Below are 25,778 nucleotides of genomic sequence, written 5' to 3'. Positions count from 1 at the left end.
CGTGGGGTAAAAAATGGTTAGGAATATATTTCAGTTATCACGTGTGAACTAGATATTTTTTACTGAATTAAAAATCAATACTGGGGCTTTATTTACTGATATTCTTGTCTTAAAATAAATTATATACAATAAATTGTAGTGAATGGAAAAAAATTTGATCTTTTAAATTTGTAACAAAAATAAGATAATCCTACATACAAGACAGAATAATGTGACAATAGTTAAGTTTTTCAGAACTTCTGTATTAGGCAGCCTCTTCGTCAAGAATTTCCTCATCTTCGAATGCCTCTTCGTCATCTGCGGTCGCTTCCTATAATCATAATTAAATGTTCAATTAGTTGCATTCCATGAATACAGTTAACTCAAAAAAAGGTGACAATTATTTAAGTTATTATTAAAACATTTGACATATGACAGATTTCCTACTTGATATTGTTGATATTCTGAGACAAGATCGTTCATGTTGCTCTCTGCTTCTGTAAACTCCATTTCATCCATACCCTCACCAGTATACCAATGAAGGAAAGCTTTGCGCCTAAACATAGCGGTGAATTGTTCGCTTATACGCTTGAAGATTTCTTGAATGGCAGTGGAATTGCCGATAAAAGTAGATGACATCTTGAGTCCCTTAGGAGCGATGTCGCATACGGCAACTTTCACATTATTTGGGATCCATTCTACAAAGTAACTCGAATTCTTATTTTGTATATTTAGCATTTGCTCGTCGACTTCTTTCATAGACATCTGTCCTCTGAATATCGCGGCTACTGTCAAATACCGTCCATGACGAGGATCGCACGCTGCCATCATATTTTTCGCATCGAACATCTGTAAAAGTAATTGCATAATAATTTGTAGATCATCAAAGTTTACGAAATATTTATATTACTCCAGGAAAAATTATATTCTTACTTGTTGCGTGAGCTCTGGCACAGACAAAGCTCGATATTGTTGGCTACCACGTGCTGTGAGCGGTGCAAATCCAGGCATAAAGAAGTGTAGACGTGGGAAAGGTACCATGTTAACAGCGAGTTTGCGCAAGTCAGCATTCAGTTGACCTGGGAACCTTAAACACGTCGTGACACCAGACATGGTGACCTGCAATTATGAGAAAAAATATTCAAAAAAGTTGAAATATTTTCATTTGCTATCCTTGAATGACATTGATATTTTAGTTGAACGTGACGTAATAGTATTTGAAATCAGGATATTCAATTATTTTTGACGTGGACACAAATGTAATAAGAAGAAACGGATACATACGGAGACAAGGTGGTTCAGATCTCCATAAGTGGGGGATGTGAGCTTTAGAGTACGGAAGCAAATATCATACAAGGCTTCGTTGTCAATGCAGAATGTTTCGTCTGTATTTTCTACAAGCTGGTGAACTGATAAAGTAGCATTGTAGGGTTCCACTACTGTATCTGATACCTAGAAGAAAAAAACCAATAACGAGCTTCATGTTGACACTCTAGATTGTAGTAGAAAATAATTAACAAATTATTTTATAAAGTTCCGCACATTGAAATAATTGCGATCGCGGTTTTAAATCACTTCCTTCTTAATAGATATGATATTTCTTATTAGAAACTGCATTTTACCTTTGGAGATGGTACGACACTGAAGGAGTTCATAATACGGTCTGGGTACTCTTCTCTGATTTTGGAAATGAGTAATGTTCCCATACCAGAGCCGGTTCCACCTCCAAGTGAGTGGGTCAGCTGGAATCCCTGAAGACAGTCACAGCCCTCTGACTCCTTTCTGACTACATCCAAAACAGCGTCTACCAACTCTGCACCTTCTGTGTAGTGACCCTTCGCCCAATTGTTCCCTAAAATAATTCAATTTATTCATGAACAACGGTATATTATTACTGACACATCATTTTTGTAGAGTACATGTCAAAAACTGTGATTATCGTTCCTTGCACTCTGTTGAATGAAGATTTAACTGATTGGACAGAAACATGATCAATGATTTTTTAGATAGACATGCCAAGGCATAAGAATTGACAGTGTACTCACCGGCTCCGCTTTGTCCAAAAACAAAATTATCAGGTCTAAAAATTTGACCAATAGGACCACTTCGGATAGAGTCCATGGTACCGGGTTCCAAGTCGACAAGTATGGCACGCGGGACAAACTTGTGACCTAAAGAGAAACACGTTGAACATTGTTAAATAATGTGTTGCTGGTACGTACTTCTATGAGGTTCAATTCTTAGACTGTAAAGCTTTAAGTAAATCACATGGTTATGGTCATCCTATTAACAATCTTCTCCTTACTGCTTGCTTCATTGTAGTAAACATTAATACGCTCCAGTTGAAGGTCGTTGGTTCCAACGTAATTTCCCGTTGGGTCAATGCCATGCTCATCAGAAATTATTTCCCAGAACTGTAACAGAGAGCCGTCAGTTTAATACAATTTTCGTTAATAAAAACTTTACAAACAATTGACTGTATTTATGATTTATATGAATTGAACGTATAATAATCCTGTATTTCATACACCAAAATCCAAATTTTATTTAACATATAAAACAGTAAAATATAACAATAAATATAGTTCAGTTTCTTCAAAGTTATACTGTGCAATTTTAAAAGCGATACGCGATCCCGTGTGTCGAACAATGTCTTCTTACGCGTAATGAAAACACAACTATGACTAATTATTAAATTGTATAGTACTTGAATACAGATGGTTTCGTATTAATTGAATCAATTTTATCACTCAACGACCGACGACGGCTAGTCTAAAATAATTCAGATGTTCCACATGAAATGAAGGAAAATGCGTCAGGCCGGGAATAAGATTTCAGTGTAGTAACAAATTTCGATTCTAGTTTAAAACGTATTACTTAATTAACGACCGCATATGTATTGAATTAGTATGCAATATTATTTGCGAGGTAATCAGTAAAATTGTTCGCTGGATGACGAATATTTTATTCCAATTTGTCATCCTCCGAAAGAATTGCGAGCTATATATATACATGTAAAGATATAAGTATGATTGTGGCATTAGCTCAACAAGCCTGCATCCGCTCTGTTAACCGTTGACGCAGGATTCCATCTTTATTTCGTACTGTAGCAACAGTGAAAAAATCGCATCTCAGAAGAAGTTCAACGATTCTACGATGTTTCATTAAACAAATAAGTTTTCCTATTGCAAAATTCTTGCTAATTGGCTATTTTATAGATTTTGCTAATTAAAATTAAATTCGAAGACTTAAAGGGAATACGTCGTTCAATTCACGTGAATTTGGAGCTGAGATTTCTTCATGCCCAGTATACATCGTTCGTGTAAACGATGCATGTAATTGTTCAGTAAGCTGGTTAATCAATCAATTAGCGCACTCAAGTGTAGGTGTCACCTATACCAGCTTGATTAATTGATTTCGATCATTAGTGAAATAAGATGAGACCGAGGAGTTCCCTTGGCGGTTTAGACTTATCTTTACATTACATAATATCAATATACACCCGGTGTAATATTTAATGCAGGATAACAGCGAATTGAAATGTGAGCTGCAGTACCCAGATGCTGGTTAAACGATACATAAGAACCTATAGCGACGATAAAAAGTCTTACGATTAGTGAAGACAAGGTCTGAAACGGAAATTGCGGCAAAGCTTTACATAGCGGTTGTATATTGAGATTAATATAACGCTCTACCTAGGCGCAGTGTTTTTTTGAGCTAATTACAAATAATATGTTGCCCAACATTTTATATCAATAGCAAGAAATAACATCAAAAAACAACACGACTTACTTCAATAATAACTACAGTAATAATTTTCAAACCATACAAGTTACACAATGGTATCAACTTGAATTGGCACAATACTGGTTCAGCAATTCGTTATGGCCGAAGGCACAATTGGCAGTCACGAAGTTAGTTGTGTCTTTTTCACGTAACATGTTTTGTACTCATATAAGGAATAAGGTCCCATCTGGCCTTAAATTTTGACCTCTTCAATTCTCAACTTGGTAGCAATTTCTTATGCAACGTAGTCCACTTTCAATGAAAGGTGGTGAATGCTGTTGCAAAAACTTTATAATTATAGAGCTACTTTTGTACAACGATGCATAATAAATACATATACGTATAACGTTGATATTTATGGTGCCGTTTCATTCTATTCTTACATACATTGGCAGGGGCCGCGGTTGAGCGATAAGAGTTATCAGGGCGTTGAAACACGTATACATATATCGTGGTTGTGTGTGTGTGTTGTGTGTGCGTGCGCGCACATACCATTAATACGCTTTTTTCTGCTTACAATCATTGCCAGCCGTTGTAGCAACAGTGAATCATCTTACACGAAAAAAAAGACCAATCGGATGTATCACGATGTCACTGCATCTGTTGCAGATCGAATTAAGTTGGAACGATTACATGGCCGTTATAAGCATGTAAGGAAAAAGAGGCACTTCGACTAATTCTGCTCATAAATTAAATTTTTTCTAGTTAAACATGTCCATAATCCGCCTGCGGTTAGGCAATCGTATTGACTTTCACCACGGCTCTCTCTACACATACGCGATGTTTGATATGTATACAATTTACTTGCAATTAGTATCAGATTTGGGTTTACGGGTAAAACATATGTCCTTGTAAGTTACGTATAAGTACCAGAATCGAGGTGTATTTTATTGTTGCAGTTTAATACAATCATAGGGGAAAGCGAGCATGCGTTTTACCTACTTTACCTAATGGTTAGAATAATAATTGCATTGGTTCAAACAGCTACGTGCGAGTTGCAAATGTCGGCCGAATACAAGCTAGCCAGCTCTTAAAATAAATCTAGGTACAACGGTCGATGAACTCGCTCGATTATACAATAATTTCAAGTTTCAACGTCGAAATATTAGGGACAATATACAATAATAATATTAGCTTTCTAAGGTTTCGAAGTAAAACCGTAAATGATATTGGAATAAATTGCGCACTTTCAGGAATAACTTTATAATTCGTACCATTATATAAGAATCCATCGAATCGTCTTACAGATCAGTGATCGAATGACATCGTTTCGACGTGACCATAAATTCTCCAGCGAAACAAAACGAAATACACCGAAAAAACCCGTAATATCTGAGCGTCTTTTGCGGTCGAGACGTCAGTCAGCGATTTAAAATCCGGAAACTTTTTGGTCTTTACAGTATTCTTATTTCGCGTAGTTTTATCGAGGCACCTACATTACGGGACGCGTGAATTTCTCAACTCGGTTTGCAAAGCCAAGAGAATGTTGTGCACCGGCAGTCAGCTTCGGCTGGTTCACGGGTTGCTGACCCATAAGGTCCAGCAGCAACGCGTACATCGACTGCAAGGGCAACCGGTCCGTTTTCTCGAACTTGTCAGCGAACCTCCAAGGAATCGCATGGCATTCAACGTAAGCCTTGTTGCATCCCCTTGTGGGTTACTCTAGCATAATAAGCCCTTTACACCAGTATGTTAATCGGACGAGAAACGGAAAGCAAAGCCAAAAGTAAAGCGTCGCGAATTGCAAACAGATCATACACTTTCATATATTACATGCAAGAAAACAGAGTTTTTAATACTCGGTTTTCATTGTAACAAAACTAAGGAAAATCTGTGAAATTTATTTAAATTCATATTGATGAAAATCACCGACTTGTAATTTTGATTTGATTCTTGAATGTATCCATAGCACAACGTTAATATTCTTATGAATTCACGTAATTGGTCATACAAGTGGTAAATTTCGAAGAATTCAAATTACAGAAAAAGGTGAAGATGTTCTCTTTGATGTTGATTGGTATCGCTGGTTTGCCGCTAGCCTGCCTCGAAGATGAGCCACTGCTTTTTCGTCGTTTTTTGTTTGAATATTATTACATCGCTCGTTTTCATAAAAAAATAAAATATTGCCTCGTTTATTATCCCTTTATAACTTTTATTATAAGTTTATTTATTGATAGAATGCTTACAGGTTTAGAATAGACCGGATTTACCGGGCAGATTTCCAACACTCGAGTGCAGCGCGCATTGACGATCTCATAAATTAGAGCGGGTCAAGTATACTCACTGTAGAAAGCATTTCGTTTATACGGTATACGTATTTGCCTGCGGTATGCAGATTCAATTTATACGTAATTTTAAGTTCCGTTAATGTGAATTTCTAGAGATCTTCTCAGATCTCGAGACATTTGATGATTATATTTCCGATCACCGTCGCACACGAATTGCTACCAGACGGACTCGTGTATGAATAGTTATTTATAGATCCGGGATCTTTATAGATCATGCGCGAATGATTTTTCGGAGAGAAACGCATATATATTTCAACCGACAAAATTTCCATGTATACATGAGGTATAAATGGGATAGAATTTCTCACAGTTCGTATACTGTATGTAAAAAAAATCTCTCGACACACAAAAGTAACGTTATTTCGTTCGAAAATTGAAAACGTGCGATCAAATAAATAAACTACGCATAATATAACGAATGTAAAAAATTAAGTTGCGGTTATTTACGATATGTATAAATTACGCGATAGGATCGAATATCAAGGATACGGGGACACCTGGCAGGATTTAGCAGCTCGTGAATCCTGCTGAACCTAAATCCATCTTTTTTTCTTGGTAAGGTTTCAGATTACGGGAATACGAGTATATACGTATACTGCGTTATACGTTATAGGTATACTGGAGGTGCAGGCGTATCCATCGATCCTTGTCTGGGATGTGCGAAAATTGTTTTAGCTTATCATTCGACGATTTTCACGAGATAAATAAGTAAATTTCGATAGGTACGGTAGATACTGCCGGACGAAGCGACGACTATTACTGGCTCAAGCATTTAAACTATGCATCAGGGGTAAGGTCAGGGAATCAAGTCGTTCGTCGTTTTACAAATGGTTGTGTACTTTTATTTACGTACGCAATGCTTTGATGCAGCCATCACGACAAGTGCCCCCGGATTTACAACCAATCGCATTGTATGCAGATTTTTTGCTAGAACTCGTAAATATATGTTGGAATTTTGGTTTATCAATAGATTGATATATTTCTCGTATTGTTAACGGATAAGTTAATAACGAGTAGGTGAAAAAAATAATTTTTTTACATCAGGATACGAATGATACAAAACTAAAAATATTCACCTTCTAGATTATTCTAAAGGTATCCGTGCAAGTCGCTTCCACGGAATTGCACACCACCCCATTGCAGAGAACGTGAGTAATACGACGAGGCAAATGTATAATGGTACGAATACTCAGTAAATTCTGCAACGTCACTGATTCGTCCTGATTCATAATCGAAGAATATATACATCCATAAGTAGAGATCAATGTATAGATACTTGTTAGAGAACGACACAAATTCGAGCACAATTATTAGCTGTACATGTAATATATTTCAGTGATTTATTTTGGGTCTACAATCAGAAACGCGATATCTAATCATTTCGGATCTATTGATTGAACTTCATTTGAGACATGTGAATTATCTTCATATGACAGTGTTTTGGAGTTCGGATTGTGGTATCTGCCCCTCTTTCAAACCGCGCATCGTTGCATCGTGGCGATAACCGTTGAGAATTAGAAGCCGTGCACGATGGCGGCAAACAAGTTTCGAATTGAATGACTCTACGCGAGTATAATTCCGAACCGGTAGCCGTCGCTGTTGTCTCGCTTTTAGATATAACATATCGTTGCGTACGGTGTAATTTTAAACAGGAAGTAAAATATAATTCACCTACAACTACATGCGGCGCCCGCGTATGAAACCGGAAGTAAATAACTTATGAAATGTGGTAGAATGACGGTGGCAAATTTGTTCTAGTGATATTAAAATTTAGAGAAGAATTAATAGGCGGCTAGTCGAGGCAGCTATAGACGTCTATGCATGCCTGCGACAGCTGCAGTCATGGCGCGAGAGAAATGATACGGAAAAGCGAAGACACGCGGAGAGAAGAAGCCTTTGCACTCTCGTATTAATAGACCGCCGAATCGCGTTTATTTCAAGCGACCATTCCACACACTCTCTCTCTTTTCTCGGGGTTAAAACTAGCCGGGAAGAATACGGAAGAAAGGAAAATTGAACCGCGGGGGCGTTGCGAAGAACTTGTGTTTCGGGTTTCGTTCTTTCACGAAACCCCGAGTCTGTGAAAAAGTTTCAAACACGTGTGCTGCAAAACTAATAATAACAATGATCAAAGTTTTATGAGCAGAGAACCACGCCATAACGACGTCAGCAGCTTGTTCCGTTTATTCACTAAACCCAGACATTTAAATTCTTCACCTTCAATCAATTTGAATTAAATATCAAATTTCCAATGGTAATTTCTCTGAACTGTGTAAATTTGGTTGAAATTCGTCAAAAACAATATTTCTGCATGTACTGAATATATTAAATCGCCTTTGCAGCAGGATATAAAAATAGAATCGCGATGAAAACTTGGGCGTGAATAATAAACTCATCGTTGGTTAATTTTAGTCTGCTGCGTAGCTATATATCAAACTATTGTCAGGATGCACTCATTTATGCATCCAGTATTACAAATTGTTTGCGCGATGAATGAGTAAACTCGCTGTGTACGTATGTATCATGTATGGACATCCACCGTAGATATGCTTTCTGATGCAAGGTTTCAGTAATAATAATGGTTAATATTTTCTCACGAGTTTACACTCGATTGGGGTACAATACGAACCTGTTGAGGCAAGCACAATACATATTTATTTCTCTATTGTGTCCGATGCTTACTCAGCGATTGCCCGCTGGGAGATAATGTTTGAATTCTCGCGTTGGCAAAGTACAGAACTTATCCCACATGTGAATTGAGGCAAAATGGAAGAATGAAAACATTCGGCGTTCGACACCATCGATTCCTGGGCCACGTTCTTATACCTATTTTCTTTCTTATATTTTTTTTTTTTTCATACATCAAGCCGCAGCGTAGAAACCGGAATAAGAACGGTGATGATTGTTCTTATAGAGATTAATGGCAACCTTGTGGTGGCGGCCATTGCGTAGCACATGGGCGAGTGCAATGATTTTATTTCGCGGCATGCGTGAATTTAATTCTTGGAATATCTTGATTAGAATACCGCGAGCAGGTTGATTGTGAGAAATTTGTGCGATACAGTTTGTGCGCCACGATGTAATTTACAGCGCTGCATATAATTATGGGACCACTTTACCGGCTCGACCTTTGTGTGACAAGACAAAATACGCGTGAAAACACCCCGCCAAACAAAACGCGAAATCGAATAATGCATGCTCAGCATGAAATTGCAGTAGAATCGAATAATAGGTGACGATTAAACATGCGTGGTATAATTCTCGTGTGTATTATTTACTATTTTAAGGTATTGTTGCATATTTTCAACTAGCAGATCGAATTTGGTCCCGCATATAAATGACTGGGCCGGTTGATTCAACTGGCATAGCAACCGTGAGATAAAAAAGATCAACCGGGATCATAAAAACATCCACGTTGTCACACATTGGCGAAAATTGGAGACTCGAGGCAGGTAGACCGGTAGGATTCGTCGCGGTTCATACGTCTACCGGCTTTTTTTTTGGTAATAATAACGGATACAAGCATGACGCCAAAAAGCGATCTTAAATCCTGTGAGATGTGATGCTGCGACCAGTTTCAGCTTGGAAATTTTCAATATTAAACAGTCACTCACCTTTGAGCCTATCTGGTTACCGCACTGGCCGGCTTGAAGATGGACGATTTCCCTCATGGTCGTTTTGTATTGCTGATTATAATGTGGATATTTGATCCTGTTACTCTACTACGTGTCTCGTTCGCGAGTTGCAACGGCGACGGCGCTCGAAAGACTGAAGAATGAGGTGCTGACTGGTTCGGTTTAACGCCGCCAAACCTCCCGAGATGCCACGACCGCGATCCAGGGTTTGCAGCTTAAATTCCGACCATCACCCGACGGAATCCGAACAAACCCGAGGCCTCGCGAGGGTGCGCGGCGGTGTATGGAGGTCCTATTCAAATCTTGCAATATTCAGGATATCGTTCAACCATTCGTCGACTGAAAACAATCTTCGGTCAACGATACGTTCGATATAGTTATCAAATGACTTCGGAAATCGGTTGAAAACATAATTTTATAAATGTAGGGAAACCAAAGTACGTAGGTATAAAATAGCATGATTGGAAGAAAAAAAACAACCAAATCGACTCATTGATTTATTTAAAACCCTTAACCCAGGACTTGAAATCAATGCATAAAAAAATGTAGCATATGGGTTTCTAGTGTGCTTGGATGTATAAAACATTCCTCGAAAAGTACCAAAAAAACTGATAACCCCGGTGTGTACTAGGTGAATAAAAGTTTTTTCTTCTTGTTTATAGATGTTGATAGTTAATATGTATCACGATAACTGAGCGAAGGGTGTGAGTGAAAATGTTCTTTTTGTTGCATCTTTTTTGTAAATTAAATCATTGAAGGTTTACATACATATAAAAACTGCAAAAATGTTTCAGCACTTTACCACATTTTTCACAGTTTACATATAGATATTCAAGTAGATTATAACTAAATTGTGGTATAATAAATACAGTTGTGTGATCTAGTTAAGTTATAAATGTTATATACATACAAATGGCATAATTACAGGCATTTCAATACTGGTAATAGGAAGTTTAATTAACCTAGTAGTGATTCCAGCCTGGTATTGGAATCCCTGGAATCCAGTTTCGTCCAGATACTGCAACAACCAATGTCGTAAATTACTATTCAGTGTGTGTACTTGAGCACAACATGCTTTTCCGTGTTATTTTCTGGTTACCAGACTTGATTATCGTTCACTTTTTTTCATTGATTTTTAAAATTGAATAAATTAAGATCTGTCGTAAAATATGCATAAAAAAGTAGATGGCCCTAGCAATTTTGAGTAAATTTACAAGGGCATATGGCTCAGTTTTTAGTCAAGGCTACATTTCGGATAAAAATTTCAACCTTATAATTTCTCAATCAAATGTCTTGGTCACAGCGATTTAACTTTAAACCAGCAGAAAGTAGTAACTATCTAATACAGTTTTAAATAAAGTTTGATCAAACTCGTCTAATACTACGAAGACATTAAAAGATCACTAACCTCCTGCAACAGCATTGAGCTTTTGAGTTTCCTCAGGGCTTAGTTTAAGTATAGTATTAAGTACAGGTATAAGATGACTGCGCTCATCTCCATTCTTCAGTGTGATAAACTGAAATATATTGAATAGATGTTAAGAAGACAGGTTTCAGGGAACTTCATTCAAAAAATTTTGTAATCTTTTAATGAGAGTACGGACATGTAAATGAAACAGGCACTCATAGCTATGAACTGTAACATTGAAGGTGATAGTCGTATGGTAGAAATTGTAATTCAAGAGAAATATCCTACAATTACACCATCTTTGTACGAGCAAACAGTACATCATGACTGATTTTGTATGCGAAAATAAGTAAATAATTTTACAATAAACTGTTTAAATTTGAAAAAAGCCAAGTTTATCTGGTTATTACCTTGAAAACGATATTTTTCAGGTATTCAAAGTTGTTTCCATGTTTTTCTCTCTCTATGCTACGCTGTTGTGTCCGAATATCTTCTTTGAGAAGCTGGTTAAGCTGTGTCAGCTTAGCAATATCTCTCTCTGCATCAGCTAGCAGTACTGTTAAATGCTTAACACGTCGTTCACACACTTCGTAAGTCTGGCGGTCTACGGTTAGAGACATCGGTGGCATTACAGTCGTGTGATAATCGTCTGGGGAATTGAGTAACTCATCGAGTGACATCAGAGGGTGCTTGCGATGCTTTTCTGTGTTGACTACTAGTGAGGAGGATGAATCTACACTTTCAGATCCCTGAATGAAGAGAAAGTAGTTGAGGAATGACTTTTACAGTCGTGTAGTATTCATAATGAGTAAATTGTGTTCGTCAATTGATTTCTCAGAAGTAGCTATATCAGTGTCGAATAAGCAAAACTAATGCAAGTACCTCTCCTTCTTCTCTTTCCAGAAGTGCTATTCCTGACGATCTAGGATCATGCTCGAGCTCCGAATAATGTTCTACAGATTTATCGGAATAATTTTTATTAATTTTAGTGTCGTTTAATCCCTCAAGGATTATTTTCTGTTTTTCCATCTGCATATTCTGAAACTCTTGACGGTACTTCTCTTCCAACTCAAATGTTTCATGCTGAAAATGAAATTACATTGAGTTTGGGCAGGTTCATAAATCCAGAAACCGTAGTGTATTTCAATAATAACTCAAGATGATAGGCTCCGAAATTTTGTACAGACTTCAATAAAATTTGTATATGCCTGCAGAAATTGCATTATAGCATTACCTTGTGCGTAGTTTGTATTGAGTCTATTTCCTCTTTGTGCTGGCGTTCCATTTCCTGAATTTTATTAGCACTGGAACGCAACTGTTCTGTTACCGATGAAAGTTCTTGACGCAGCATTGATATTTTTTGATTGCATTCTTGTTCATTTTGTATTGCATGATTTCGTTCCTCTTCCACAACAGCAATTTCTCTTCGGAGATTCTCGATCTGTAATCTATAACAAAATAACCCTGACATATCTTTTTACCTGCAGTACATAGTTTCCTAAACACCTAATGGTTATATGTAGATGGGGAGGTATTGGGGGTCTTCTCCGTTTGTATTGAATAAATAAAATAATTTAAAATAAATGTAATATGTAAAATTAATGAAAAACGTAATTCATGAATATCATCTTTTTCATGTTTTGAAAAACTAACGTCAGCCACAGTTTGTTTATACACGTTTCTTCTTTACTGAATGATCTATACCCATAATATTCATAAACAAAATATTCATAAATATTCATAAATAAAATAAGTAAATTCAGTAATTACTAACGTATAGGAATCTAGTTTATCACGAAGTAGGGCAGCGTGTGTCCGAGCATGTTCAAGTTCCTCTTCAACTTCTACTATGCTTCTTCCGCCATCCTTACCCTGACTTTGCTTTGTTCTGAGTACACTTTGTGCCCGTAACTTATACCCTGTGAACTCTTCATGCAATGCCTCTAGCTCCTGGTGCCCCCTTACAATAACAGCATTCAGCCTTGTTATTTCAGATTCCAAGGTTTTGATCTGTTAATGTACAAAATTGATCATGTTGATTGGTTCAAAAGTTGTGTGAATAGATATTTCTACACTACCTGTCCATCGAATTGTCTCTTTTGATACTTCGCATCATTCATAGCGATGTCTAGTTCAGACGTTAGATTATTTATCTTCGTAGATAGTTCGTGTTTTTCTTGAGACAATATTTTCAGTTCGTTATTCAATTTATCCATTATCTTTTTTTCATCTTCGGCTTTCCGTTTGATTTCACACATTTCCTGCTTAATAGCTTCGTTTTTTTCACCCAAGACAGTAATCTGATTAGCTTTTGCGAGGCAAGTGTCTTTCAGCTCTGAGATTTGCCTTTCCAAGTTTGAAATTGTTTCCAAATGTTTGTCCACAGTTTTTTGCACGTTGTTTCGCTTAGAAGATTCATCTTCAAGCTTTGTTTTCAAGTCTTCGACACTTTTCTACAAATATGTACAGAAAATATAGCTCGTCTCTTGAATTTGAATTGAAATGGCTCTACCCTAATAAATTTTTAAAAGACGTTTTGCTTTTGTGGCATTATTGATAGGTGACAACAGAAAAAATTACCCTATTTGCAAATATAATAAATTTTACTAGTAAGATCAATTTCGGATTACTTTTCTTACCTCATAATTGTGCAGTTCTAAGGAAAGGACACTTTTGGTATTACATTCTTGCTTTGTAGCCTCAAGTTTAGCCTTAGTTGTTTTGTGAGCTTCTTTCTCCAAGTTGAGGCTAATTTTCATTTCTTCATATTCTTTATCTTTCTGTTCTCTGATCATTATTTCCGCTTTTCTCTCGTCCTTCAACTCTTTTATTGTATCTTGACATTGTTTGACAAGAGTTTCGAGTCTAGACTGCTCCTTGGTGAAACGATCAACTTCAGTAGTCAAACGAGTGATTGTGTCTTTTTTTTCATATAAAGTCTCTTTCAAGGACGAGTTATCCATGCACAAACTCTCCAGATTCTTCGACAACTTCTTGTTCTCATCTTTCACCTGTTCCAAGTTGTCCTGTACCTTGTCGTACTCAGACTGAATTGTCTGATGAATAGTGTACAGAACAATAGTGACGTGATAGAATCAATTTTAGCCCATAAGGTTAGGTTTGAAGTAATTTATCAGCAGTGATTACTTTTTCTTTCAATGAACAAGTCTAGGAAAATTATGTGTTTCAGTTGTCTTATTTACTAATAATTACCTGTAATTTCTTGGCATTATCTGAAATTTGAATAATTCGATTTTGAAGTTCTTCTTTGTCTGATATAATTTTATTCTTCTCAGCTTCGGATTTTTGAAGCTGTTCAGTGAGATCAGAGACCTTGTGTCTTAACTTGACGGCATAAATTCGAAACTGAAATATGTAATTATAAAGTTTATAAAACCTTAACATGGCTGAAAAAAACATATTTTCTTCATTCTGCAAGTGAAATAAAAAATTTGCAAAGGTACATAAACTGTTTGTGGGAAAATAAAAGCACATATCATGAAAGCACAAGACTGCAGTATTACACCAGATATTATACCTTGTTATACCGTTCTTCGAGGGACTCTTTTTCCTCAGGCTTTGTAGGAGTCTCGCTAGCAACTGACGTCGACTTTGACGCCTAGAACAGAAAATCCAACAGGTGAGATTCGTCACTGATTAAACACCAGTTTCTAGTGAATCATATTTGATGCGAATGAACTGTTTTCTTTACTGTTGGCATCAAAATGCATAAAAGTACACAATGTTGTGTTACTATTACTGTTGGTCTGAGATTGCAGCTAGTGCCACGTTTGGCGTACTTAATAATTGAAGTGTACATAATCAATCGCACAAAGGATAATTACCTCACTACTTTCAGCCTTAGGGGTTTCATTTTCCATTCTCAAATCTGCTTTAACTTGATCTAGTGCCCCAAACGATACCTTCAGGTCAGAGTCCGAGTGTTATACGGCTTATACTCATTCTTGGGTGGTCTAACCAAATTTAAACTCGCGTCTGACGTTTAGTCATAGATATAATAACAAAATTCTACAATTCGTATGTACTGTTTAAAAGCCACGGGTTACTATCAGCTGATCTCCATGCAAAAAGAAGTGTGAATGTAACGATATTTGGTATCGAAGTCAGCCGATGTCGATAATCGAGATAGTAAATTGTCAGGAGAATTGAGGGGCCCTTGTCAAGTCTTTAATCGCATAAATGAGTCCCCTGGCTTCTCCACGACGAACCAATGGTATTGTTGCCACTAGCCCACTTAATTTTTGAAATCGACGCCCCAATTCTTTTTACCCTCGATACAACTACTTTGTTTTATTGTAGCCTGATTGATAAACTGAACAATACATTTGATTAGTTGCTTTGAGGAGCATTTCAAAACATTGGAGTTTAAATTGTGCAAAAAGACGAGAAATATTATATTGGCACAACTTATTCAGCTTACATGTACGTATCTACATACATACATGCCTAATTGCCATCAGCAATGTGCGTGTCAAGAGTTGCCGGTATCCTTCACTGCGCTGCCGCATGAATTGATCGTGCCTATCGTGCGTCGGTTCTAGTAAAAATGTACGGTGTTGCCTAGGTCGGAAACTGTGCATACAAGGTATGTCAATAGTAAAAAAAATTAACGGGTGTCATGAATTAATCGTACAGATATTTTCGTTTTTTATTAATCTCGATTATGGGTTTTACCCCTATTCAATCATTCGATGTTTACTATTTCTGTTAACTCTCGTTAACTGGATATTTATATTTTGTATACGGAGTTTACTGATTATCGGCTTTTTCCGCAGCCAATATCAGACTTATTTTTATTACACAATAATTTTACGGTAATAACGAATGCAGAATCAAATCATTGTCGAATCCAGAGAGTTGTGTAATCAATAGTGTTGGGTTCTAACCAGTTATCATTAATTAAGTTTTTCTTAACTCTGTAACATGGATTAGAGTTGCAATGTTATGTAAAAGTGACTTTTGCGTGCTGCATATTGAATATACATGTATAATTTGTGATTCAAATTTTAACCCCCTTTGTTGATTTCGGCACTCGACCCATCAGCCACTATAATTATATTTATCTCTGTGACGATTTTTGTATATAGGTATCTGTGTTGTCAATTGTCAATTTAGCTTGAATTATACTTTCTTAGTAGATCAGCGTTCTATGCGAGGCTGTGACACCATTAAATACGTGTGTTCGCGCTACGATGATCTTAACATTTTTCTACATGGTGGCAACGTGGGTTCAAGCCTGGAGGCTATCATCATTGAGAACTCGCCTAGCTGCTATTCTCCAAAATTCAAATTCACCCACTCCAACCATAGTCTTTTACATCAATTCCATTGGTTGTGTAAATCAAGGTAAATACATGAAGCAAAAATTATTTCCAAGTTGTAAAATTAACATGGAAAATATGATAACAGTAAAAAAGTAGATCGGACCAAGACTATGATAATCCAAGACAATTGGATTGTAGTCTCAGTTCTGAACTTAGAAAAATTTAAGTATTATAATTTTGCAATTACCTTATTTGAAGAATCCAGTGTAGCAAAAAGTGCATCCAGTCATAGCAACGGTAGCACCGACAGTCTCAGTTCAGAATTATGTAACAACAGAAGTCTTGCTAAACTAGGGGATCTCCTTTGGTATCAAGGAGATAAACAACTATGCTCCGTATACCCACAAGTATGTATTGCTGGTTTTCCTTTAGGAAATACAGCTTTTTTTACGACATCTATAAATACATTATATAAAGTAATAGAACTTTTCACAGGTAACATTATGTGCGATTGAAATTTAGATTTTTTAATTCAGAACTTTTGCTGTATTCATGCATGATTTTAAATCTTAGAAATATTGATCCGTGTTCATTTAATTTTGACATCACCTTTTTTCCCACAGCAAAAAGTAAATGTGTCAGACTGGCTAAAGTTCCCTCTTGGAAAGACAGTGTTTCCTCTGTGTATGCACAACTACAGTAAAGATGCTGCCCTCCGAGAATGTAGGATGCATGTGCTTGTAGAAGCTAAATTAGATCACTATAATCCCACCGCATCTATCAAGGCAACAAAGGTAAAGTATACCACTGTGATTTATTGTGAGTCTTAATTGGCAGATATTCTTGAAATCATTGCATTGGTCATTACATATAGCTTGAGGATTATGGCACAGTCGTGGCCTGGACATCGAACACATACATAGCCCTTATACTTGAAATGGATTTAGATTATCTGACCAAATTGTCTACAGCATTGATGCACGGACAACAGTTCATCAATAATGGGCTTTACTTAACTCGAGTACAATGTAAGTTGAATAGTTCATTAAGCATTACAGACTACTGAAATATGAATAAGGCTGAAGATTCTCAACCTTATATACTGAAATTGATATCTTTATTTTTCTATAGCTGTAGTTGTCGATGGGAAGCCATGTGTTTACAACAGTGATAAGCTTGAATCATTTCATAAGAACAGTAAGTTAGCATTTTTTACTGTTTGATGTTACGAATACCCGACCTTTATCAGGTATGTAACTATGAAAATCTAGTAGATTCTTTGTTTACTTCTGATGCTGAAGGGCTTTGATAATGTTTGTCTCTAGAAATTTAATATCGTATATTTGGTCACGGTAATTAATGGGAAGGAACTAATTAAGAATTCTATTCTTATCTCATCTATTCATGCGGTATATTAATTTTTTATTCACATCCACTTTCAGAGTTGATAGGAAAAGCACAATGGAATGCTCAAGTGAAAAAACTACGAATATTTAGTAGTACTGCCAGGATAGTATCACAGCAAGGAATACCTATCGAGGTGGAAGAAACACCAGGAGTTTATATATCCCCTGGAAATGAGACTCCTACACTTCATGCTCCAACAATATTGGAAATTACAATACCTTCAGATACAGTAGGTACGTACAATTAGTTTTAGCTTTCCTACTTATTGAGTCTTTTTTTCACACCTCCTGCCTTGTAATTCAAATGTAATATACCGTATTTTTATTTATTCCTGAACTTCAAGCTATACAGAGTATGTCAGATGCTCCTTTTCCTTCAACACCGCCACCTACCCCGGCGTCCGCATCTGCAGTTATCAACGGGACAGTGTCAAGATTATCACAAGAATTGAGTGGGTCCTTAGAATTTAGTCCAACATCATCACTGGATGCACCGACAGTTTTGTCTATTAGTCCAAGCCCATCAAAATCCCACGACCTTGCTTTAATTGATTCTGTTGAATCAAATCTGACGAAATCTGTCGTAGTTATTGATTCAATTCCACCAGAATGTTTGGATGTAGTACCGAGTGATTGTCTTACTAAAACACCATCACCAAAGTCACTGCCGCTCACCAGTACAGCAAAGTGAGTTAATTGCAATGCCGGGTAGCTATAGCCTGAAACATTTCACTTATGCTAGTATAAACTAAAGATGACTTAAACTGTGTCTTAAAGAATTTAAAATCACAGCTATTCACCATCAAAGAAAGCAGTCACTGGATCAGGGAATTATGCCAAACCTCCGAACATACTTCTTTATGCAGACAGTACCATCGCGATCGATAATGTGAAGCGTGTGCTGGAAGCTATTCTGAACAGGAATAAGTAGGTTGAGAATTACATTTTCAAAAACGTTATTGCAATTGCCTGTTGTACCACAAATTTGAGTTTTATCTTTGAAAATTAATTAATTGAATATTATTAGGTACACGATATACACACTGTCTAGTGACGAAGCGTGCAGTGATGTCTGGATGGATCAAGCCAGATTAGTAGTTGTATGTGGAAATGTTGGAGTGGACGTTGCGTCTCAGCTGGTTGAGTACATGGTGCGAGGTGGGAGGCTGCTCGCTCTATGCTCTGACACGCTCCATACATTATTGCCAACATTCAAAACAGCTGAAGTACGCGAACATGAGCTGGTTCGCTTTTCGTATGGCAAATGGAAACATGTCCGTATGATGCATCATATTTTTTGCTATCAAGCTTCTCCTGCAAAATCCAGGTTCTCCCAAGATCATGAAGATGTCAAGTAAGCTTCTGGGTTTATTCTTGTTTCAGCAGAAATGTGCGCAGCTCAGTAACCGAATTTTACTTCAATTTCGGTACAATTCCTATTACATTGAAATTAAGTGATTCAGTTATATTACGTGTAATACTTGCTACCTTTTGACAATGGGTTACATGGGGAGTATAAAGATACTAATAGAATACGAAAATTTAGGATAAAACCCACATATTAATGAGAAAAACGTTCGTATGGATATAATTCATTGTATGAATACGCATCTGGCTCCACGATTCGTTCTAAAACTAACTGAACATCTTTCTTCATTTTTCGATTGCAGGTACCTTGTAAAATCCACTTCTTTTCAAATTCAACTAATCAGTATGATCTACGATCTGATATTATGTGCTATGATTTGGGAACATATACGCTCCTTAGCCATATTACATTAGACCCGACATTTTATTTTGCATTCTATCATTACATTCCATTTCACTCAATCATGTACTCAATGTACTTTACAAGAAATACCAGCAAATATGAATCTCTTGCACGAAAATTCCAGCTTTTTCTATAAGCTGTGCACATCTCTTTGCTGTGAGCATGCTCCCTATGACTTGATTGAAGATCTAAAAACAAATTTAACTTGATTAGAGTATCGGCACCGATGACACCTGCTTCAGCAAATGTACGTGATAAAGCAGGCAAAACGCACACCTTCCATGTGAGAGTATTAGGGTCTGAAGAAACATGGCACACACCGAGTCTTCTACTGGCTAATCTTCCAGCTACTGGTGGCAAAGCTGTATTTTCTCAGATTCATCTGGAAGTGGATCCCTCACAGTATGAATTTGAAGAGAGCAAATTTTCAGCTCTAAAACAGAGTAATTCAGCAAGACTTGAAATATTCAGTGATCTGCTAAGCTCACATCTTGGAATGGATGTCTGTTCCGAACCCCGTGTACTTCCAGCTTACAGCCCTGGTTTTTTCTTGGGGCGACATGAGGTATGTACTCTTAAGACAAATCTGGGAATATATTTATTCTACTTTTAGTCATTACACAACGTGTGATAACCCATTCATACTAATTTGTTTTTCCTCGACTAAGCGCCCTTTTTTGTCAATCTTCTGTGAAAGCTCTCAAACAAGATTTCACAATTACACTTGAGGACAATTCATGTCCTTATAGAAATGTGTAAATGGGTCAGATTTTTCTGTACAGCTTCAAAGATATTTAGTAGATGAAAATTCATTTGAGTTGTGAAGATAAGAAAATGTAATACTGCTTATTTATTGAAAGTTTTTGGACATTAACAGAAATTCATTAGCGACTCAATCGCTGTAAACATTTCACAGCACAGCTGCTAGCATCGGTAACTCTCATCAAGAATCTCATCATTTTGCACTGTTGGAATAATTGAAAAATTGAGCAAAATTAATGTTAGCTTAGAGCATTTAACCTGTCCGCAGATGCACTGGAAGATTGATAATACACAGTACACTTAGTGAACTCTGTGCATCAGTAATGAACCTAAGTAGTTTTACTGTAAGCATGCATTCCAACCCACTGCACCAAATCAGAGTAATCTACATTGTCCATTATGCAGCTTAAGTTAGAAATGCTGGAGAAGTTAAAAGATAGGATGCTACCGAATGACATAATAAAAACTGGAAAATTGGAGATTCAGTTTTGTGGAAGAAGCACGCAGGGTATTTCCGCATCAGCATCGGTTTTACCAGTAATGATTCACCAGTGTCCGGATAATTTTTCTACTGTTGAATATTTTGAGGTAAATTTATACAATTTGTTTAAAAATACATGTATTAGTATTCAGCACGCACACATTTTTTTCAAAATAGTAGTAAGAAGTTTGAACTTTAATTTTCTGATATCAACTGTGGAACTGAACAAAAAAAATGGGTTCTCTCAGAATTTAAGTTCAGAAGAACTGGGTCGCTTAGTGATATATGCTGATGTAATGACATCGTCAATGGACGTTGTAGCAAATTGTCAACTACATCATGGACTGGCTGTAATTCCATGTCAGCAGGTCAGCGGACAAGGTAAGTTTAAAAAATACACTACAGTAGAACCCCGAGTAATTGGAGTTGGCTTATCCGGGGAGCGGATTAATCGGGTCCTCTCGAGCGGCTCTGTGCTTTACCTTAGCAACTGGGTACGGTCGCGTGTGCCAGGCGCGAAACTGGTCCGAACTCGCAATACACTCACGGCATTTGCGGTTGTCTTGAAACGGGCTCAGATTTGTTACAATACACGTAGTTCGTATATAGCATGTCATGCTCAGTAATCACTAGTCGCTCAATCGGAAATTACTTATAATTCAGATTAATTGTGATTTCACTTATCTCTGGATTCTTCGGTTCCGAGCAACCTGGTTAACCAGGTTTCTACTGTACTCATTCACACATGGAATTGAAAATCATTTTCAAACCAACCAGTTATGTTTTTATCTACTCATTATAGATAACTGATGCAAATTTATGATACTTGGATTTTATAGCATATTAATAAGTTGATATTTTCATGTATAATAGGGCGGAGCAAGAATGTGTGGCTGAGTCCAAAGGGTTGCGGAATGTTTACGTTGCAGTTACATATTGCATTAAATTCTGTATTGGGTGGGCGGTTATCACTCATCCAGCATTTAGTTGCTGCTGCAATAGTCTCTGCAATAAAATCAATTCCAGGCTACGAGGTTTGTTTTAGCAATTTTACTCTTTGAAAATATAACATTGAATATTCGAAATAAATATTTACTCACATGTGATGTTTCTAGGATATAGATCTGAGATTGAAATGGCCAAATGATATCTATGCTGGTAGTACAGCCAAAATCGGAGGTTTAATAGTGACATCGTTGATAGAATCTGAAACAGCAATTTGCAATATCGGTAATTGTTAATTACAAGCTATTTGCACACAGTACCTAAAATTGCTGTACGGTTAATAGAAATTGTAAAACATTGGCCTGCATGTCGTAATTTTGTTTGTAGGTGTTGGAGTCAATTTGTCCAATAGTGAGCCGACTTGCTGCATCAATGACTTGATCACTCGTCACAATGATCAGTATAGTACCAATTTACCAAAATTGACTGCTGAAAGGTACTTTGCTCTTGTCTTCAGCGAACTGGAGAGGATATTAAACGTTGTTCAAACTGGCAACATGAATCATTTCTATGAGATTTACTATGAATATTGGATGCATACGTAAGTGGGCTTTATAAATTACTGACTTCAGGAGTTGAAGTTCTTATACGATAATGTTAACAAGCGAATCAGTCTGTCTAATAACTGCAACATAGATAAAAGAGCATAAAAATCTCAAATTCAACAGATGACGTTAAAGATTGTATGTACAAATTTTCTATCAAAGACATTTTCATGAACATCATAATGAAGTTATATATACTGTTTTGAGATATAAATAAATATATGTAATTGTTTATAGCGATTCTGAAGTCGTGGTAGTCTCACCAGAAGGAACATCACAAGAGGTGAAAATATTGGGAATTGATGATTACGGATTTTTGCAAGTTTGTGATAAGGGCGGAGAAATTTTTACCGTGCATCCGGATGGTAATAGTTTTGATATTCTCAAAGGACTGATTGCTCCGAAATGATAAAGATTCAGGCCAAGATTCAAAAAAGAGTACAGATAATGTGCCGGGTGTAGTGCAATACTTGTTATTTATTGTTGGTATGATTTACTTTCTAGCTTCGCAAAAAATCAGCTGTGAGCTTTCATACCTATTAAACACCTTATCTATAGAATTTTTTTGTTATCTCATGTGAAATAATGCTAGATTACAAATTAAATTAATATATCAGGCCTTATATAGGAAGAAGCAGAACAGTAAAAAACCAAAATAAGTAATGGAAACCCAATTATGGTTGTGGATTCAAATAGTAATTTGAATAGTGACTTACGTAACTTCAACTGGCATTTATACTTCGGGTTGGTGCATTTCTACAGTTTTGTACGGTTAGGTTGTTATGTAGTTGAAACAAATTTATAACTTATTAAATAAAAAAAAGACTCCATGTTGAAGAATTTGTTGAATAATTGTTCCAACGTTTCGCTTCGCATTTGGATTGTCAATCATAATGTTCCAAAAAAAAATCTGCATTAATCAAATGTAGATCAGTGGAACACTGGGAATTTTTCTACGGACTGGTGTAGAAAACCACAATTATTAGTTGAGAAAGTCCCATTAGGAATTATGCTTTTACATTATCATATCATAAAATTGCATTCCAATTCTCTGAATGTGTTCGATGGGATTTAAAAGTCATGACATAATTATGTCCGTAATCGTAGTTTAAATCTAACTATGGAGCTCATAGTTTAAGATCTTATTTGTAATAAGTCTGTCATATCTTCCCTTTCATTCCACACTCTTAATAGGAGCAAGTGGTGAAATATAGAAATTGAACATAATATATAAAACAAGCAATGTAGAAAAACAGGCACTCGTCATCTTTAAAGAGATCCAAGGGGTGTTTCATCGCAGCAAAAATTATTACCGTGATTACGAGAGATTACTTGACAAATTAATTTTACTTTGCGTAATTTCTCACGATTTCTTAAGATTACAAAGAAATTCCTATAATCAAGATTTATCGTGACTACCATGATTGCCTTGATGATTACTAATGCAAAATTTTATTTAAATATTACTGATTTCAGTGTGATTTCCTAGACTTTTAGGCGATTTCAGAGGTTCTGAAATGATTTCGAATGACATTGACACCGCGATCGCTTCGATAAAACACCTCATGGAGGGATCTAGTCTGAAGGAAGCAGAAAAAAAACAAGTTATAAAAATTTATAGTAAGAATGGCGGTACACATCTATTCAAGGTCAAACATACCTTTATAAACAATATCTGTGTTAAGTCGAAGTCATGTGTTTCAAGTGCTACCTGTAAACGTTTTTAAGAGTCGTTTATAAAAGTGATTTATATTATAAGTAAGGTAGTCAAATTTATTAAGCTCTCACAGATGTACTAAAATTATGCATCACTATATATTATTTGTTTGTATGAACTGGATACATTCAATTATTATCAATGTTACGTAATAAAATGATATTCTGTTGTTATATTCATGCACATATTATTTAGTGTGTTTTAATATTATTAGAACATTTTAATTTAAACATTTTATTCAACGATTATCAGCCTTCTTTGCCATGCTAGTTATTTGATTTTGATGAACTTATATTTTACTCTTGAGCAGTATCTAATTAAGATACAGTACTGTGATATAGTATGGTTTATTGGGTTTATTGAACAACTATACAAATATGTTTGCATTACAGTTGATTGCAGTCGAATCAATTCCACCTAAATGAAATCTGGAGAATAGGAATTGATAAGGTAAGTAGAACTTTTTTGCGGTAATCTTTCAGATTTATTCTGAACTTCTGATCCTTAGTCCTAAGCAACAGCGCAGCACATTGATTTCACGTAGAAATACCGCTTGTAAAGTCTGGATATGTGCAAGAATAGAGAACATTTGACGATTATTGGTTTGCGTCTGTGCACTGTGCACAACACATACTTATCTCAAGTTTCATGAATCAGTTGAATGTTCAACAACCACAATGTCCACTATTAATTGAGCCGGATATGCAAAGTGCAAAAGGGAATACGTTAACGTATAATACATGTATAAGGTTGAATATTTTTGAGCGGCATGTATGACATAACTACTTCTTAGACTTATTGTTTCAACATAGGAATGACGTGCAATGTATGTAGTTTGGTAGTTAATTTTTGCTTGAAATGAGTAATTTTTATTATTTATTGCAACTTTTGTATCTGCGGAAGTATATATAGATAGTACTTTGTTCTTTTTTTTAGTTCATTAGTTAATGCAGCGAAAAATAATGTATGATAGAGCACTATCAATTGTTTATCATTTATTGCTCTTTACAATTTTACGACAGCCAACAATAAGTATACACTTTTCTACGTAATTTTATTTCCATATCCCATTTCGTGAATACATCTGGGTTTACTCAAAGATATTGTTGATGAGAAAAATTTGAATTGTTAATTTTAACATGACTGTATATTAGTTCTTGAAGGACAGTTGCAATAACAAACTTTGAAGACAATTTCCAGGGCCACCACATAAAATCTGGATTCATACAAAAAAAAAATCGTATAGCAATTATATAGCTGCAATATGCAGTTAATTATAAGCCCGACTAGTACATGGGTATTGTTACAACGAATGATAATATATAACCTCCGACCTTTGAATTTTAGCGTTATGCGGTTACAAAACAGTCTTAAATTCCTTAGGCGAATTGTTCCTTGAAAATAAGGATTGAAATGAACTTAGTGATTGTAATATTCACGTGAGTGTTTAATTTGCAATTTGCTTAAATTACGATCCTAATAGGTGAATGCCCACAATTGCTACTTTCTGATAGAATATTCAGGACAAACTCTAACACTGTAGAGTTTCAGATCAAATTGTCTTTCAATGACCTGAAGAGAATTCAGTAAAGAGCATGCAGTGAAGTCACATGAACTTATCATACCAAGTGCCGATAAAATGACAATTAAACAAAAGTAATTTGAAGATGATGATAGCAGAAACACTTTGTTATATTTTCTTCATTGTCA

General features: G+C 36.1%; 3 protein-coding genes and 1 long non-coding RNA gene across 7 annotated transcripts; 1 reads left to right on the top strand and 3 right to left on the bottom strand.

The window, feature by feature from the left end:
- Nucleotides 1-67: 67 nt before the first annotated feature.
- Nucleotides 68-9,859, bottom strand: LOC124303019 (tubulin beta chain-like). Its single transcript, XM_046759699.1, has 8 exons — nt 9,668-9,859; nt 2,285-2,393; nt 2,025-2,150; nt 1,602-1,831; nt 1,264-1,431; nt 913-1,098; nt 427-828; nt 68-310 (listed from the first exon to the last, which is right to left on the bottom strand). Exons 1-8 carry the CDS (start codon nt 9,722-9,724, stop codon nt 245-247), a joined length of 1,344 nt encoding a protein of 447 aa, XP_046615655.1. The 5' UTR covers nt 9,725-9,859; the 3' UTR covers nt 68-244.
- A 705-nt stretch (nt 9,860-10,564) lies between these two features.
- Nucleotides 10,565-15,189, bottom strand: LOC124303829 (GRIP and coiled-coil domain-containing protein 2-like). Of its 2 annotated transcripts, none has more exons than XM_046761551.1 (11): nt 14,942-15,189; nt 14,635-14,715; nt 14,310-14,462; nt 13,736-14,152; nt 13,175-13,549; nt 12,871-13,106; nt 12,331-12,544; nt 11,979-12,179; nt 11,507-11,845; nt 11,097-11,205; nt 10,565-10,706 (listed from the first exon to the last, which is right to left on the bottom strand). In XM_046761551.1, the coding sequence occupies exons 1-11, from the start codon at nt 14,975-14,977 to the stop codon at nt 10,651-10,653; spliced, it is 2,217 nt and encodes a 738-aa protein (XP_046617507.1). In that variant the 5' UTR covers nt 14,978-15,189; the 3' UTR covers nt 10,565-10,650. The 2 variants fall into 2 exon arrangements, with proteins under 2 accessions (XP_046617507.1, XP_046617508.1); XM_046761552.1 differs by having other exon boundaries at nt 15,143-15,165.
- Nucleotides 15,190-15,324: 135 nt separating this feature from the next.
- Nucleotides 15,325-24,241, top strand: LOC124303826 (biotin--protein ligase). 3 transcript variants are annotated; one of them, XM_046761540.1, is made up of 17 exons: nt 15,336-15,702; nt 16,256-16,463; nt 16,640-16,788; nt 17,005-17,175; nt 17,256-17,409; nt 17,513-17,578; nt 17,824-18,021; nt 18,132-18,474; nt 18,580-18,714; nt 18,815-19,141; nt 19,772-20,123; nt 20,726-20,908; nt 21,050-21,182; nt 21,675-21,835; nt 21,917-22,031; nt 22,134-22,347; nt 22,589-24,241. In XM_046761540.1, exons 2-17 carry the CDS (start codon nt 16,310-16,312, stop codon nt 22,758-22,760), a joined length of 3,027 nt encoding a protein of 1,008 aa, XP_046617496.1. In that variant the 5' UTR covers nt 15,336-15,702; nt 16,256-16,309; the 3' UTR covers nt 22,761-24,241. The 3 variants fall into 3 exon arrangements, with proteins under 3 accessions (XP_046617497.1, XP_046617496.1, XP_046617495.1); XM_046761539.1 differs by having other exon boundaries at nt 16,253-16,463; XM_046761541.1 differs by lacking the exons at nt 21,675-21,835; nt 21,917-22,031; nt 22,134-22,347; nt 22,589-24,241 and having other exon boundaries at nt 15,325-15,702; nt 16,253-16,463; nt 21,050-21,582.
- Nucleotides 19,187-23,200, bottom strand: LOC124303833 (uncharacterized). Its single transcript, XR_006908001.1, has 5 exons — nt 23,068-23,200; nt 21,902-22,007; nt 21,576-21,806; nt 19,835-20,144; nt 19,187-19,746 (listed from the first exon to the last, which is right to left on the bottom strand). It is a non-coding gene; the product is annotated as an uncharacterized LOC124303833 (long non-coding RNA).
- Nucleotides 24,242-25,778: the final 1,537 nt, after the last annotated feature.

This window comes from Neodiprion virginianus, chromosome 4 (genome assembly GCF_021901495.1).
Source record: "Neodiprion virginianus isolate iyNeoVirg1 chromosome 4, iyNeoVirg1.1, whole genome shotgun sequence".
Taxonomy (NCBI): domain Eukaryota; kingdom Metazoa; phylum Arthropoda; class Insecta; order Hymenoptera; family Diprionidae; genus Neodiprion; species Neodiprion virginianus.
The sequence above is the reverse complement of the archived record's forward strand: the minus strand, read 5'-3'. Positions and strand labels throughout refer to the sequence as shown.

Coding starts and splice junctions, on each gene's coding strand:
- LOC124303019 (XM_046759699.1), bottom strand. CDS start 9,724: ATGAGGGAAATCGTCCATCTTCAAGCCGGCCAGTGCGGTAACCAGATA. Junction 2,151..2,284: donor TTACTACAATGAAGCAAGCA/GTAAGGAGAAGA, acceptor GTTTCTCTTTAG/GTCACAAGTTTGTCCCGCGT. Junction 1,099..1,263: donor ATCTGAACCACCTTGTCTCC/GTATGTATCCGT, acceptor TCATAATTGCAG/GTCACCATGTCTGGTGTCAC.
- LOC124303829 (XM_046761551.1), bottom strand. CDS start 14,977: ATGGAAAATGAAACCCCTAAGGCTGAAAGTAGTGAG. Junction 13,550..13,735: donor TAGAACTGCACAATTATGAG/GTAAGAAAAGTA, acceptor ACATATTTGTAG/AAAAGTGTCGAAGACTTGAA. Junction 11,846..11,978: donor TGGAAAGAGAAGAAGGAGAG/GTACTTGCATTA, acceptor CTCTTCATTCAG/GGATCTGAAAGTGTAGATTC.
- LOC124303826 (XM_046761540.1), top strand. CDS start 16,310: ATGATCTTAACATTTTTCTACATGGTGGCAACGTGGGTTCAAGCCTGG. Junction 21,836..21,916: donor AATCAATTCCAGGCTACGAG/GTTTGTTTTAGC, acceptor TGATGTTTCTAG/GATATAGATCTGAGATTGAA. Junction 22,032..22,133: donor AACAGCAATTTGCAATATCG/GTAATTGTTAAT, acceptor TTTTGTTTGTAG/GTGTTGGAGTCAATTTGTCC.